The following is a 17,468-nucleotide window of genomic DNA, read 5'->3' as shown; positions in this document are numbered from 1 at the left end:
GAAATACTAAGTGCTAACCTCTCAGACAGAAAAAATGACTCAACAATCCTGAGAGTCCATTATTTTAACCCTTTACCTACCTTTAGAGCACGCATATTCCTGAGCATGACATCTCCTATGCGTTGATAATCCCCTTTCACATGAGCATTGGTTTTTCCTTCCCTGAAACACACATAAGGATATGAAATAAGAAAGCACAGCACATGTGAGATCAAGAACTGTCCACTTCCTCCCTCCACCTTCATCTGTACTTCCAAGACAATCTTCAAGAAATGCTCCCCAGGTGCATTTTAAGGACTGCTTCAGAAAATTAAGGGAAGCAGTATTAACATTAATGTTGCCTCTAGGCATTTTTAGCCCTTTTTCATTCCCATTCACTGTTCAGGGTGAAAACTTGGTACAGTAAAGATGGAAGTGTGTAAAATAAACAGAAAGCCATGCTTAGAAAAACTGAGAAAGGAACAGAAATAAATTTGTGTGAAAGTCTTTTTCAGAGTTTAACCTCTCAGACTTTTGAATAAATGTCATAACATGCTCCCACCTGAATTTATGGATTTATTTTTGTTTATACTTTGTTTATGTAAATCACCTCCTTTTGAATGGTAATTATATTCTAATATATTACATCTCAGGTCAGGAGAAACTAATAAAAAGGATAAAAGACTTAAAACCATGCTCTTTGAAAGAAATGGTGCTGCCAGAACTGAACTCTAACCTTAATTACAAAAAAAGTGTTGCCTAGATTTTCACCTGAAGATTCATTAACTGCAAGGTGTTGAGAAACACATTATCTTTTTGATCTTGTGTTCCTTCTCTTTTCTAAGGCTCAAGAGACAAGATCAGCTGATTAACAGTCAGACTCGATGATCTTAAGGACAAGATCAGCTGATTAACAGTCAGACTTGATCTTAAGAGTCTTTTCCCACCCTAAATGATTCTGTGATTACAAAAATCTTGATCTGGTGTACAATTCACACAGCTACAGGATATTAAGTGCAAGGCAGTGCTTGAAAAAATGGGCTTTGCAAAATGTAGTTAGCCCTTTTTTTTAAAACTGTAATTTATTCAAAGATTTTTTTCCTTGGTTTTAATTATGCAGAAACACCAGTTCAACTCTAGACCAAGTATGGTTTTGATGTGAGGATGAAGGAAGAGGTGATCCCACTGGTTGCCACTGTTAATGCTTACCAGAGCAATAGTCTCTGCTCAATCTCTTTCAGAAAACCTCGATGAAACTCATAAATTGGGTCTATGTTAGAGAAGAGTAATGTCATCAGCCCCTCTGGCATGGCATTCTCCTTGATGACTGCACTGCGAAACCACTGCCAGAAAAAAATCATAAATGATGAGAAATTTCACTAGGTAAGAAATTAATCACTAGTTCTCCTGCAGAGATGGAGAAGGAGAAAGCAGGGAAAGAGGAGAAAGGAAGGGGAAATAGTCAGGGAAGACAATCTGGGAATGATGAAGAGATGGAATTTTTTTCCTTGCCAAATATTACAAAGATGAGGATTATTATTGGTTCTGGGCACAAGGATGTTTCTTAATGCAATGATGAGATGGTAATGGCTCTGAATTACAGTCAATTACCAAGTGGCTGCCACAGCTGATGTTACACCACTGCTTTCACTTCAACGCAGGTAAAATTGTTCTTTCATAGAACTTGGAGCCCTGTGCAAGTTATTCAGTAGGTGGAGACATCTTGTCACATCACATACTGCACTTTATCACTTTCAGTTCCCCACTTTTGGCAGGGACATGAATATTTCAAAAATCCTCCGAGGTGCCAGATATTCCCCCATCTTTTTAGGAGAAGTGCTGGGAAGCCTGTAGGAGGAATTGGAGTGAGATGGTGCTCACTGAGAGAATACCTTAAATGAAGAAGTACAACATTAAGGGAATCAAACTTCTCTTTGATGAAATTAAAACAATAGTTTATAAGGAATGCAACAGTCACAGTGTTCAATCCTGGAGCAAATGAACATAAAGCTCTTAAGAAAAAGAGTTGGAAACTCAAGCTGTCCTCCAAGCAAGCACTTGCTTGTCTACTCTGGTTGAAAGGAGGGGAAAAGGAAGGGAAAGCAAAAGCAGCAACAAAAAGAAACAACTAAACTGCTCAGACCCTTACAGATCCTTAATACCCTTTGCAATTGTCATCTTCTCTCATGATGTGAAGGCACAAAGACAAAAGCCTCCCAAGGGATACTATAGAGATGATGGCTAGATGATAAGCAGAGCTGATAGCAAGGACTATCATTGAAGCTGAATGTAAAATATTTTTAGGCTGTCCCTGTTCACAACTTTCAGAGGGAAAGTCTGCCTAATATATCAAAATGACATGTGGTGTAGCTGTTGGAGCTAACAACAGAAGTCCAGAGAAAGTAGCTGCTCTCCCACAAGAGGACCTATGTAACAAGGGAGGTAACAGATACATGGTTTATGGATTATGCTTTATCATAGGCCTTCCTTCTTCTGTTACCTGGAAGAAATGCCAAGTTATTGCAAATTAACAATTACAAATCTCTTCAGAAAAGGGAAAGCACTTAAAGTTAAAACCCCTTACCACTGTAATAACTTCCAGGTCCTTTAAATACGTCCGTTCTGTAGCAAGAATCTCCTTTGCCATGAAAAAGGCCTTGTCAGCTGGACAGCGCTGAAATAACAGAGTCAGCAACAAATATTCAAATATCAGTGTTCTATTTATCACTAATCACAAGCTCAAATCTTTATGTACATTCACCCTTGCTGTGGGCAAATGGAGCAGCTGATTACTAATAGAGCATCTTTGTATTCAATGCTATATTCTCCAATACTGCCTTTACTATAGAATACTATTTATATTTCAAGATCATTAAAAAATTATGCCAATTATAGGTCAGTGACATGAGTTTCCACTTCAAAGTCAAGGAAGCACTTCACAAAAACACAGAAAGAGTTGTTCCAAGTTTCCTACATTTTATACACTTCTCTAATGAAATGAAGTACAGCAGATTTGTAATACAGTCCTCTTTCATAAGTATTCTATTTTGACTCACAGCTTTTACTCAAATCCTTTGAAGATTGTATTAATTAGTTAAGAAAGCACAAAAATCAAACTACATCAGTTCTTGGCTGCATGGTTGCTCCAAGGCTGCTATTTAAATTAAAAACAGAATGGATGTAGAAGGGACATTTAAACAGTTGCTTAAAGAGTAACCCTCAAACACATCACCTAGTTTATATCAAGTATATCATCTAATATGTTCTTCAGAACTCTGGAAAGGACTTTGCCTGCTTCCAGTGCACACCTCGTGCTTTGATCCTCACTTGAGTGTCTTTTCCCCCCTCTCAGAAATATCTTTACAGCATTGCATTGTGCAAGAGGGTATGGATATAGATGATGCACTGGGGCAGAGAGGGGATGTGTGGTGGTGCTGAAACACAAAGTGAGGAGCAGAAGCTCATGACCCAAGGACCGAAGATGAAGTGGCCTCCAGAACAAGAACATTTTCTAGTTAGGATTACCCGAGAAAGCAAAGGTGAATCCTGAGCTCTACATAAGGGTGATGAAAATGCCATATCACATTGGAGAGTTCCCAGTTAAAGCAATTGTGCTTACTGCTGGACAGAAAGAAAAGCAGCCTAGCTAAGGATGAGTACCTAGGCATAAGCATACCTTGAAGACCTAAAGCTGTTCCTGCTTTGAAACTTCTTGCACCCACAAAAGTCAGGGGCTTTTTTGGCCCTCTTTTTTCAGAAAGCAAGCCTCAAGCTTTTGCAAAGCCAGAGTATTGTCCACCTCTCACCAGACAGAAGACTCAGACATGAAGAGGGCAGCTCCAATGATACAGCCATCTCTGTTGAGCAAGCCTGTGACTGACTGGGTGTAAGAGGATTCACCATAATGCCTGCTCTGAGAAAGATGAAGTTGAGCTCAGGTCCTCTACTGCCTGACAGGAACATCTCAGGAGCACTCTAAAGGCCCTGATATGGTTAGAAAGAACAGGTTGGAGGAACAGGGTATGGTGCAATGGAGCAATGTGACCATCATGAGAGTGTTGGAAGTACGGAACCTAGGAAGGACACGCTTTATATTCAACAAATGTTAGCTCTGGGCTATTCTCTATGCTGGTCAATTAAGTTATTTCAGAATGCATTTTTATTAATGACCCATGGCATTTTGCACAGACAGCACAGTGCAGTGAGCTGACACAGGTTAAATGTGACAGCACTCAACAAAGACAAGGCCAGGTTCAGTGTCACCACATGTCACCGTTTTTTATTACTCAATGAGCCAAGGACAATTGATTTCCAGAAGTGGCAGCCACCTCCTCTACCAACCTTTCAGCGTACTGCACCCTGGTGAGAATCACCCTGAACAATCCACCCACTTTGGAGTGTCCTTTCAAAAGTCTCAGCACAAAGACAAGGGTTTTTTTACATTCTAATGTAACAGTGACAGCCCAAAAGGCACCACTACTGTTCTACATCAAGCATGTACAAACTGTTTCCTTTAAACAGCTCATCTCAGGAAGCCACTTCTCTTGGAGTATCTCAAGTTGGAAGGGACCCATAAGGATCATCAAGTCCAACTCCCTACTCCTTTGCAGAGCTACTTTAAACCCTGTGAGCATCATTCAGATGCTCCTTGAACTCTGACAGGCTTGGCATCATGACCACTTCCCTGGGCAGCCTGTTCAAGGGACTGCCCACTCTCTCAGTGAAAAACCTTTTCCTAATGTCCAATCTAAACTCTTGTTTCCATTCTGGGGTATAAAAGGCAGATTTTGAGCACAGCCCCATGCCATGCTGGGGCCCTTGGCATTTGTTCTTGTTAAAACAGTGGGAGGTGGGCCCAGTAGCAGATACCAAAAAGACCTACACCAAGAGGGCAGCAGGACTCCTACCACAACAGTGAGATACAACCAAACCTTCAGCACTAAACACCAAATGCATACGTTCTACCAAAAAACTCAACACAATCCACAGTCAGCGACCAGCAAGCACAGCTCCTTGCATGAAACCACCACTTTTCCCCTGATGTAAATTCCCAGTCATGTCATTACCTTACCTTACGTTTCATTTCGTCGTCCTCTTCCACCCTGGGACCACCAGCATCACTGAGGACAGGACTCAGAAGAGGAGATGAACCCTGGGCAGCTGCATTCAGATTCACCTGAAACGCTGGGTTCAAGCCCAGAGAACTCTTCAGCACGAGGGAAGAGAACTGAGGATGGTCCACTGGGAGGCCTGGGTAGGAAGAGAATGAGAAGATAAAAAAGACAAAACAGCATATACACCCTTAAGGATGTATTTCAAAGATTTTAAGGATGTATTTCAAGACTTAAGGATGTACTTCAAAGCAAATGGAGCGTTGCCTGCAGCCCAGCTGTGACATGGCAGCACAGTAAGGACAGACACCTTTACAACTGCATTTAAGGGAAAGGATAAATTGCTTAGTGTCTAGGAAAAAGTGCTCAAACCCTGTTGGATTTTGCTGCGTGGCAGCAGGGTTTGCAACGTAGGATTATACTGCAGTAACAAGCTTCATTTGTTCTTTTTAAACTAAGAATTACTTCTCACCCCAGGGAAAAGTTAGGACAAATCATTCCACTACTCTACACTCCAGAGGATAAGGCTTGTTAAAAATACATTCAGAAATCAAGGAATCTCCAAATTTGTACCAATAGAAGGGAAAACATATCACTACAGAAAAATGGAGCATGCAGGAGATTTCATTCCTGGCTCTTCAAAGCAGATGAATTATCTACTGATCTCAAAGGAGAACAGTTCTGAACACTGAGTATTAATTGGATGGACACAATCCTCTTGCACAGCAAAACCTGTCTGCAGGAGGAGTAACATGAACTGCTTTGCTTTGGATTATTAATCATCAGCCTTTTTTTCATATCACTACTTCATTTGCGGACGCTTTAGAAATTTCTGGTAAGGCACCATTAGAAGGAATTTAAGCCTCTGAAGAGGAGCTACTCTCCTCTCTTTGGCAGAGCCCTTAGAAGCAGCACACACACCCACTTTGGGCGTTCACAGTGAAAAGGACTGTTCAAAGCAGCTCTGCTTTTCAGGACCAAACAGGCAACAGGCACTCCAATTACTCACACTATGCCTACAAAATTCACACAGAACCTCACTTTTTATTGTTTCCCTGATGTCTCACAGATAAATAGAGAAGCTTTGTTAAATCAGACAACTGAATGGGTTCCAAACACCTCAGTATCTACTTGTTTCACTGCACTGCTCACACTCAGAACCCTACTCAGAATGATTAGTTGTGTGTTCTGAGGAGAGAGCAAGGGCTAAATCATCTGACTGAAGGCAAACTGAGAAATCAACGTGGTGACAAAAATGCTGACTGACTTAAAAAACATCCCAAAAGGGACTACTTAAAAAAAAAAAAAATTAATAATAAAAAAATCAGCCCCTGTGGATAATTCAGTATCTCTTCCTCACTGGAGGACAAGGAGTTAGGAGCTTTTTCGATCCACTCCTGGCGGGAGTGGCTGCTGCTCTCTGGCTCAGGAAGTAAAAGCACTGCAAGGCGCCTGCTGGTGTGACAATGGTGAGGGAGTCTGAGCTATTTTCACATTGACAAATGCAGGAAGCTAAACAGTGCTGCACTCGGTCACCTGGAAGAGATTCAGATCACTCAGGCTGTGGAGTTAACTATTAATACACTAGTTGAGCACAGTCGCTCCAGAGCAGATTTTTGTTTCTGCCCGAGCGTTTTCTTCATTCCTACTGCTTTTAATATTAGCACAGGAAAGGCACAACTTCTGACATTTGTTTCAAAAACTAATAAGGTAAAAGTTTTTAGGGGGTGAGTAGCTTCTTTAAATTCTTGGAATTCAACACAGTGTAGCGACACGTTACATTTGGAACTTGAATTGCTTCTGGACAGAGTGAATGTTCAGACACAAGGGAAGAAAAAGTGATATAACTTGCTGCACGCCTGCTTATTTTAATTGAATTGTTCTAGGCTTTATCACCTCTAACAAGAGAATCTGGCCACTAATTTTGAACACTTGCTCATTTGTATCTGACAGCAAGAAGCTCGAGCAGCTTATGAAAATGAAAGACACATTCAGCTCCTCGAGAAGCCTGAAACAAGGAGAATTCAAGATGCTGGAGCACAGGGCTTCCCTTCTCCCAGGCCTGGGAGGGGGCTAATCTACAGATGCCAATGCCTATAGCTTCTTCAGAGGCAGAGGGTCCATCCCCTTGCGTGCCAATAGCTACAGGACAGACACCCTGGAGCTTCCTGTCCATTTCCCTAGGATGGAAACAAAAGTATTCAGAAAAGAGCTGTTCCAGCTGTCATAGGCTGTCAACTTAAATGCAAAATTCTGTAAAGGGACTTTCCGAGGTTAATGTGACTTCTGGAATTTGTCTTTACTAGAATGGACTATAAAATGCCATGGAGCAGCTTGGGTTAGCTGTTCTGCTAACATTTGTTTAAATCTCTGCCATAAACTGAGTGTGATGGCATATGGTGGCAGATGACATCACAAGCGTGTGCTGAAACTTTCATTCTCGTGATCCAACAGCATTTCTCCACCAGAGCAGTAAGGGGGGAAGCTCCCAGTCAAGCAGTAAGATGTACAGTGGTTCTCTATTCTCCTGAGGAAAGATGGTAAAGGAAGAATCCATGCAGCAGGTGGAGCAGCTGTTGCTGCTTTCAACAGCTCTTCAATGTAGAGAGCTCCTAATTAGGTAGAAATATTGGTGCGAAGATCAAAACCACGTGAATGATTTCCTCTGACAGCAAACCCTGGTGCACTGAGGTCTTCCCTGCCCTGCAGGCAGCAGCATCCTCCAGGTACATCAAAATGGACTATTCTTTGAGAGGGATGTTCCCATGTTTCAACATTCTGCACAAAGTGGAAATTTTTTCTCCACGTGCACAACGTAACACAAACATCCCAAACTGAGAAGCCTCGTTGTAAGCAGGAGTCAGGGTTTCCATGCAATGAAGTGGGTATTCAACAAGGTCAACCAGACCCTCACAGACACAACTGCATTCTGTACAGGACAAATTTCCACTTTCACATCACACTCAAGTGCACTGAACTCAGTGCAACATCAAAAAAATGGTCAGCTTGGTGTAATAGTCCACATACTCAAAGATACTGACACTTCTTAGTAAATTACATTATATAATTCTAATTGTGTATCCTTAAGCACACAATCACAGTTTCACAAGACCAACAGGCACATAATTGAAAAAAAATTTAAAACTCAAGTCTAACAGTAGAACATTGCAGAAGTACTGTAGTTTGCAAGAATGAGTATGCTACTAGCCTTATTTTTCACAGCTACTGTATTGTATATTGTCAAACTTTTATTATTGTCTATGCTACCTCTTATTTTGTCCAGATATAAAAGTGCAAAATCCTCTGTCCAATATAGAAGACTATGACTTAAAACAAGTGTTTGTCCACACTACTTTTTACTGAGAGAATCTGCAGTGTATACAGACATGAAGGTTCATACACAAATTTGAAAAATATATGTTTAGAATTTTATACAAAACTGGTCATGAGAAGTTCATGATGGGATTGCAGAAGAACCTTTAACCCAGCTGCCATGACCTTACCTTGTATTTTCTTCAAATGTACTTCAATTCCAACCCTCTCACTGACATTATTACAGAATTATTGTAGAATTTTTTTTTTTTTCTCAGTAGACACGTTTAGTGTCCAATATGCAAAATCTATTCTTATTTGCCTTGCTAATAGAAATACAGCAGAGATCTTCTCAAACATGTCAGGCACTTCACAGGGAATACACTTCTTTACCCCTTGCAAACTTCAGAGAGATGGGTAATGAAGGAAAATTTTGGAAAACTATCATTCAATGTCAATCAGCAACATCAGAGAAAGCAGGGAAGCAAGCACACAGCAGCCAGGTTTCAAGTCTGACTTGTAATTTGCTACACCAGCATAAACCAGTTTTGGTTTCACATTAGGGACAGCAGCAGGCGACACGCTAGGAAATGAAATCACTTCCCTATTGAAGCTCCCAGAGTAAAAACAAAGCAATACATGAAAAATTACAAGTATTTTCTGGGGGAAAAAAAATGAGTAAGAGGAGAACAACCTGCTAGAATACTTTCTTAACCATAACACAAAATTTTATCATTTGAACAATCAGAAGTGTTTAAATTTCTGTTTTCTGAAATCAGTCATGTGATGACTTTAATAACCTACTAGAAAGTGTCCATATATATATATATACACTAAGAATTTTTTTCCACTGGCTATACATTGCTTCAGAAGACAAGAAGCACACAGCTCATAGGTCTGTGGGCTTTCCTCCCAGATTAATAAAGTTTTTAAATGGTAGAAGCTCCTACTAGGGGAGTAGGGCAGTTTAATATAATTAGCAAAATTTGTATTTTACTAACAGCTTTTACTAAAAGTTTAACTAGAAGCAGACTTGGTTTGGTTTACACTGAGTGTAATAATAAGATAAGCTTTTGGCATCACTTCTCAGTTACCTTTTCAGAGAGTATTTCCATTCTTCCATATAAATTCAATCTCTATGCAGAAAGACAGGTTTGAGAGCAAAGCTTCACCAAAGTAAAATGCAAGGGCTAGTTGTGTAAGCTTTATGCTTTAATGCTTAAAGCAATTAAAAAACAGACAACTACAACAGTAACCCAATAACACAGACCATTACTGGATGTACTAAAAGCCCTGTGAGGTTCAGATGTTAGCAATTTGACTCCTTAGCAGAAGGGAGTGCCTCTTGCATTCAACTGGTGGATACCCTTAGAGATGTAACTATTACTATAGTCTATATTATATTACTACTTTAAAAAGATGAGATTCTTTTTACACAAAAGCTCTGCAGTGGCTGGTGGGAGATGGGAGCCTGCTCAGAGCCCCTTCCTGCCCAGTGCCCAGCTGAACTCACAGCATGCAGAGACTAAACTACTATTCCTGAAGTGAAAGTGTTCTGCAAGCTAATGTACTACAACTAAAAACCTGAGTCTTCCTTATTTCAAAATATGACAACTAACATTTTTCCACCTCCAACAGTCCCTTTAAAAAAATGAGAGAGAGAAAGGAGAGAGAATCTTTTTTAAAAAAAAAAAAAATCACACCACAAAAACATAACCTAAGAAGCTAAAAAAAAAATTATCTAAGAGACTGTAAATTCAAAGACCTCTTTCCTTCTTATTCTCCAGTGGGTACAGAACACACTAAACAGAGTATGTTTATAGCATTTGTCATGTGCCCCAGTGAAACAGGACGTACCTATGAAGTTACACCTACATGTGAGACATCAGGGAAGTCCTAACCTTGGTCCCAGTTTTCAGTTACATTCAGGATCTGAAATGACTGCCCTCCTTTTGCCACCTCCCCCTCCTCATAAAGGCTACACTATTTGCCTGCAAGAAGGAATATTTATCTTGTTATAGACTGCAGATTGTAAACTTTTATACTGTCACCGTGTTAAACAAAGAACTCTTTATGCTGTATTAACACCTTTGAAATGTCTGTGCTCAAACTAGGACTGCACAAACCTCTGCTGGCAGGATTGCTACAAAATCATCAGGGTTTTAACCTAAATAGCTTACTTATGTCAGGTACATATTTTCTTTCAGTCTATAGAAAATTAGTTTAACTTTGCAACAAAACCAATCAAAGTGAAGTGAATAAAATTGTAATGAAGTTATATAACATGCTATTTTCTAAAAATCTCTTGATGTTCAAAAGGAAGCCAGGGTCAATTCCACAAAATGACTCCTCCTTGCTGAATAACAGAATTTTGGAGTGGGTGTTTTCACTGTTTCATAACCCAGCACATTTTTTATTATTTTTTTTTTAGAAAAAAAGTCAAACTCTCCTAGAAACCTGCTCAGTTTACTTACACAAGTACTACTGACTTTCTTTTGAGCAAATGTTTACATGATTTAGGAAAAGAGGATTTACCCATACACTGGGCACAGACTGCTAAAGGAGAACTTTCAGCCTAGCAAACATGTAATTACCACCACACCCTATGTTTGCAATAAAGGACAGGCTTCCAATAAAAACAAATAGACAGGAGAGAGTTCAAGGGACATACTCAGCTTAAAGGAAAACGTCTCCACAATAAACATAATTCCTACAATGAAATCTGAACTCCTACTCCTGTTTGTAACCAAACAAAAGGTCTGCACAAAACAGTGATTTGAAAACCACACACCAATATTTGCCCCAGCTGTGCTCTGCTTTCAACAAAGGAGTACAGGAGGAAAACTGCCTGGAGAAATCTGATAATAAAACTCTAAGATGCCTTGGCTAGGAGAACAAATGTTTATTCTATTTCAAAGACAAGGGTAACAAAAAATAAAGCTAAAAAGCCCATGTTGTCATTCATATAAAAGTTTTCCTTATTTTATTGCATAAACAATTAAAATTATGAATTATTACAAATCTGTAGGTTCATAACCAGCAATCTGAACAGACATCAAGATATTAAAAACCCCAACACGTAACTCGATAAAACATTGACTGTATAAAAGATAAAGTTTAAGAGATCAATTCCAGCACTCTTTGTTTTCTTAGTGTAGTCCTTTCTTGAAAAGAGTAGCACCTGTTTCAGTGGGGAGGCACTAACCAATGCACATATTGATAAATGAGCATTTTGGGTTTCTTACTTCTCTACAGGGCTGTTGCAAGCTCTGCTCTCAGCTGCCATCCAAGCAACAGCAGAACATTGTGACTTTGGGAAATTTATAGCAACACCTTTCCCACAAACCAGGTTCCAATTAAACATGCTCTAAATTTGAAACCTGCAAAGCTACAGCTCACTTAGCAGCCTAATCCTACAACTGCCCATGCGTAGATAATAAATGACATGGATGTTATGATACGTTTTTGGAACTGTAAAGTCCCCCCATATTCATACACAGAGTGTATGTGTATACCCAGACATATACACATAGCATTTGTGGCAAGTGTGATGAAAGATCTACTAAAAACTACAGGTTGACAGCTATAAGACTACATTGAAAACTGTATCATTCATTCAGTCAATACCTGATAATTATGGCTTAGAATTTTTTCAAAATGACAATAATGGGAATGACTTACCGACAGGTTTGCACCAAAATGCATCAAATTACCTTTATTAGTGTCTCCACAATATCTTTACCCTTATGAAGTTGCAAAACTAAACAAAAACTACCACCATCAAAAAACCAACCAAACGAAACCAACACCAAACCAAGCCACCAACCAACTGAAAAAAAAGAGGTCACTTAAAATCACCTATGACCACAATAAAAAAAATACACAGGAAAAAAGGAGATCAATACTTGGCATTATCTAGCAACTCTGAAATCCACTGGGAAATAAAGTGAAAGGTGAGAGCAGATCAATATATTGCCCTAATTCATCCTAAGATTAAAAAAGTTGTAGGAAGCATACTTGTATTGCTTGAGTAACAAATGAGTACTTTAAAATTACAAAGTCTACACACAATAGATAACACAGGCTAGTGAAGTTTACCAAAGTTTAACCACATGGTAGGTAGGGTCAGAATATTCTATGACCCACGTTTTGTGCAAATTAAGAGTTCCAGTAATTGCATACATGAAGATCAAAAATGTTCTGATGTAGTTTAGTAGATGTATTTAAGCATAGAACACTTGTAAGTATGTACATATAAGACTACAGGTGCAGGTTAAGTTACCCATTTGTGATGGGTAATTTAGTGTCTTTTTTAGTGTCTTTTAGTCTGCAATGTGCAAGCAGAGTACAGCAAGAGAGCTAAACCCATCAGCCTAACTCATTTGGAAAAGCCACTAAGACTGATGTACTCTCTATGGCTGTATGTGTTTGCTAAAACAGGAAGACAGAAGTGGAAAGCAAAGCTGGAAACCAGCCCTATTTCACCCAGGAGCAGGAGCAATGGCTCCAGCACGCTCCCTGCACTGAGCTACTGCTGCAACAGCTGCTGGATGCACTGCCTGGAGCAGGAGAGAAACTCCAGTGGTTCTCCAGACTGGAAAAGCATGGCACTAAAGCCTGCATTGCCTAGAAATACACGTACCTGTGTATGTCACCCCTAGTCTCCCACAGATGGGAGCAGAAAGCAAGTGAAAGAATGTATGTGCAGAAGTGAGAAGGTCAAGGGGAGAGTCATCCTACCACTTGCTACAAAGGTTTGCACTTAGGCTTTCATCTGCTCCTACCACAGCTCCTCAAATGCCTTCTTCTCAAGGTGAGCATGCATGGTATACTCAACAAAGCTCTGATTTTTCCTGTGTAATTTCCCCCCTTTCTCATGCCATGCAATTCCCACAGCAGCTTTCACTGCTCAGGTTCTGCAAGGATCCCACCTCTCTTGGCTTAGGTGGTTGGCACCAACCCCACACCTGCCAGCATACTACTCACCCTCTTGAAAAGTTGTGGGCTCAATAAAAAAAACAAAAAACAGTACCAGGAACAAAGTTTTAATAGTATCAACACTCTAAAGAGAAAACAAATCAAACCCCAAGGAGTAAGACTGAAAGCTTAGCAGCACTGCTGGCACTTGACATAACCACACTGCACTGAAGTTTATCAGTTCCCTTAGGCTACCAAAAGACAAATGATAAGGACAATGAATAGAAAGACTCCTCTCACCTTCTTCTGCCACCTCAGGAGACAGCTGGGGGAGAAGAGAATGCTTGGCATGGCTCTACTGCACTACAATAACTCACAACTCTTGCTTGAGTTCCCTGCAGAGCACTGAGTTGTCCTGTTCCCTTGAGGGTAGGCTGTTTTTCTCTCCATCTCTACCACAAAACAAACCTGCACTTACCCCTCTGGAGGAAATGATGAAGAACCTTTTCTCACAGTTTTCTTCCTATAATAAACTCTACTTACAAACAAAATTTTCTCTTCTTTTGTGCTTGTCTGGGAAACCATGAATAAAACAGAGCTAAGCATGCAATGGTACCCTCAGAAGCCATCTAGCTCTGAAAATCAGAAAAGCCCAGAAAGAAATGACACAGCTCTATGCTTGCCATCAGTTAGCAACAGCAAAGGTATAGCTAGCAGGTAGCAGGGGCACTAAATTCTCACACAGCCTGGAAGGACACCCCAGTGTCCAATCCTGGCAAAGGATATTGGCTTTTAGGTGCTGACCAGCATTGTCTTTGTGCAAGCACCCCAAATCCAGATATACAGAGGAGTCAGATGATGTGAAGGATCAGTGTTCCCAGTGACACCTGTAACTAAAACCTTTATCTGAACAGCTCTCTACTGCCTGCAAGCTCCCCCCAGCCCCCTTCTCCATCCTCACCTGTGGAACCACACATCTTGCTCCAAGCTAAAAGATGGAGACCCTAACTTGCTCCCATTCCTTTAGAAGCCAAAAGGGGCATTACATTGAGACTATTATTAATTGTTTAAAACAAAAAAATCCCTGAGATATACAGTTGCTGATAAAAGGTGTGCATAGTTGCAAAATACAAGAAGAAAAACACAGAAGCTGCCTTTTCAGACTAACAGTGGTGCAAGAAAACACAATGGCAAGCCTTCTCTCAGGACTGCCAAGCAATCACGACTGTTTATTGAAAACACAGGCAGCTTTTTCCTAAGATCTTTTTGAAAACTAGAGAACTTAGTGGGATTTATTCTCACGTTAAGCAATTCTCACACGTTTTGAGAAAATGCTTGTGATTGAGCAAAGCATATGACAGAGGCAGATACGGTTATATGTGAGTAGCTGAATCCTGATGCTGTTTTTAAAAGAGCAAAGAAATTAGCAGCCTCTCTCTAAATCTTTATCTACATATTTGTCCCCAACTCTACCACCTGTAATAAAGTTTGCTACCAGAATTCTTTTCTTCCTATTTCTTTTTTAAGCTAGTTGTGAGAAGGAAATCAAACTGCCTAAAAACATACTTAAAGGTACCAGCTTTGGATACAACTGAAGACTTCCTCCATGTGCCTATTTAGAAATGTCACATTACTTGTCCATTACACCATCTCCACAGATATGAATAAAGTCACATGAAGAGCCAGAACACACATTCAACAGAAGAAGAACAAAACCAACAAACATATCACTTATAAACAAACAAAGAGCAATCAAACTGCTGTACATACCTGTTGGTCCAAACTAATACTTAGTTCTAAATGTGCTTTGATTTTCTGTGCCATGGGCAAAGCCAACAGGTTTCTCACAGAACAACAGTGATTCCACTCTAACACAGTAACCACAACATAAAAGCAAGTGCTGGGAAGAACAACTGTACCTTGATAAAAACTAAACTAGAAGGAATGGGTGAGTAAAGGAGGTTTTACCTCCTCGTGTTCTACCATCCATTCAGAGGAATTCTCTTGAAGTTACAGTTATCAGAATTTTGAGAAATAATAGTATTTTAAAAACATTTCAGTAAAGAGTGAAGGTCTTTAAATGCTATATCAAGACCACATTTAAGAAAGCTGACATGAATAATATTAAGCATAAAGTTGTGCTTCTAACTGTAAGCGCTTATTTTGACAGCATTGATTTTCCTAGTACTGCACTCTCTCTGCAAAGGACTGAAAATTGGGCAACATGGAACCCCAAAACCAAATGGCTGAAGGAGATGATGCTTTCCATTCCAAGATTTCAGTCAAGTGTTACGTATTTCACATTCTTACTCATATAAAACCAAAATACTCTAAAAAATGCTATTAGGAGCCAAAGCTCAGAATTTCACCCCTCTAATCCACCAAGCTGGCACACAGGAAGGACATTTCACCATTTTTACTGTTTCACCTCAATAAATGTGAGGTGAAATCTCTAAATTAGATGTGACCAGTTCAGTAACTGTTTTTTCAGCTACATCTTCAAACTTACAGATGACATCTCACATTAAAGTCACCTGACTAGAAAAAAAATGAAAAAATTATAAAAGCCGTGAAGCTGTTTGCAGTATCCACTCCTAAATAACCTCAATTTCTCAGAAAGATTACAGTATTTTTCTGAATACAGCCCGTATTTTAAAGAAAAAGTTAAAGCTATTACCAAGTTTGCCACCACCTGTCTCCCACAGATGAAGGGCACTTCTATGAATTAATTTGTAAGCATCTTTATGCAGAGTGATTAAATAAAGAAAAAGGAGGTGATACAAAACACAGTGGGAATGTTTTTATAGTCTATGCATGTATCTCCAAACTACTGCAAAGCAGATGAGTACTTGTTTGTTGCTTGGCTGCTGAAGGCACCCTGAAGTCAGAAAATACAATGATTGTCTTCACAAGAAGTTTTGGCAACTGCTATTTTTCATTTGATTGTGCACGCGTTCCTCTTCCTAAACTATCATGTAGGTTATTTATTCTTGGCACTGTACTGCAGACATGGTAAACAGATTGATATTTTAGAACTTTCCTTCATAGTCAATTTGCAGATTGTCCATTTTTTTGATTGTGGAACCAAAAAACCCCAAAATGACAACTCTCACTGCAGCATAGGAAAACAGCAAGTTTCCTGGATGCAGCTGCTTGTTAACAAGCATGTGCAAAAGTGACCACTGCGTTTGGGCAGTGGAGGAACCAGACTCTTCCAGGTACACTTATAGCCAAATAGATTCTTCAACATGTTGTAATTTGTGATACCTGCATGAGCCAGCTGATGATACTTAACTTCTCTGAAATCAGTGGGTTTTCCTAAATGCAGGTTTTTTGAGAACATTGCAGCCTATCGTAGCACATTCTGGACGCAGTGTGATGCATTCAATGCAGCACCAAAGCTAGAGTGCTTTGAGGAAAACTGAAGATGTACCTGAGGGGGAGGGAAAAAAATCAACTACATTATGTGGTTTAAAATCCAGCCACCAGCTTATAGTTTTCTTGCTTAAAGTGACTGACACCACACCCTTTTAACTGGGTAAACAGCACAGAGGGATCCATCATAAGAATCACAATCAGTCGGCATGTGTCTGCTCTGTCCAGTCTTCTTGGGTGAGATTTTTTAAATTATTTTGAAAGTCAAAGGCAAAGTTGTCACTGGTGGCTTGAGCAAAAGGATTACTAAAGAAAAGGTTTACATCCAGTGGTGCAGCAGTTTCAGAGTCCCAGGAGTCCGTGTCTGTGCTGCTGGACTCCTCTGTGGTGGTAGGCGGGTAGCTCAGCTGTTCCAGCTGGTCAATAATGTCTGTGAACTGGAAGGCTGAGCTGGACTCTGAGTGGATGGAGTAGGCAGGGAAGTTGACCATGGAGCTGGCCTCTGAGTGGTTGGCAGAGCTGTACACGTGCAGGGAGGACGTACCGTTCAGCGGCAGATTGAGGGAGCTGCTCTCGGAGCGGTTGTTGACCAGCGAGCTCGTTTCAGATGGGCTCAGGAGGCTTTGCATCCTGCTTGCTTGGGCCTTCACCTCAAACAGCTCTGAGGTGTCTGATGGCCTTTCATTGCCATTGAAATCACTCACCTCAAATTCAAACTCATCTTCCATATTCATATCTACTGCTTCAGTCGAGTATCTGTCAGGGCTCGACTGA

The 17,468-nt window shown here is 40.1% G+C and overlaps 1 protein-coding gene across 1 annotated transcript in view; it reads right to left on the bottom strand.

The window, feature by feature from the left end:
- Positions 1-80: 80 nt before the first annotated feature.
- Positions 81-17,468, bottom strand: part of LOC103771224 (FERM, RhoGEF and pleckstrin domain-containing protein 2-like) — a gene marked incomplete at both ends in the record, with an annotated part of 29,065 nt that continues 11,677 nt past the window's right edge. The window contains 4 exons of the mRNA XM_008938517.1: positions 81-162; positions 1,189-1,322; positions 2,564-2,653; positions 5,051-5,247. Coding sequence (XP_008936765.1) covers positions 81-162; positions 1,189-1,322; positions 2,564-2,653; positions 5,051-5,247 — 503 coding nt within the window. The remainder of the gene's footprint in view (positions 163-1,188; positions 1,323-2,563; positions 2,654-5,050; positions 5,248-17,468) is intronic.

The sequence above is a fragment of the Merops nubicus genome, unplaced genomic scaffold, assembly GCF_000691845.1.
Source record: "Merops nubicus isolate BGI_N331 unplaced genomic scaffold, ASM69184v1 scaffold30590, whole genome shotgun sequence".
Classification (NCBI taxonomy): Eukaryota; Metazoa; Chordata; class Aves; order Coraciiformes; family Meropidae; genus Merops; species Merops nubicus.
The sequence above is the reverse complement of the archived record's forward strand: the minus strand, read 5'-3'. Positions and strand labels throughout refer to the sequence as shown.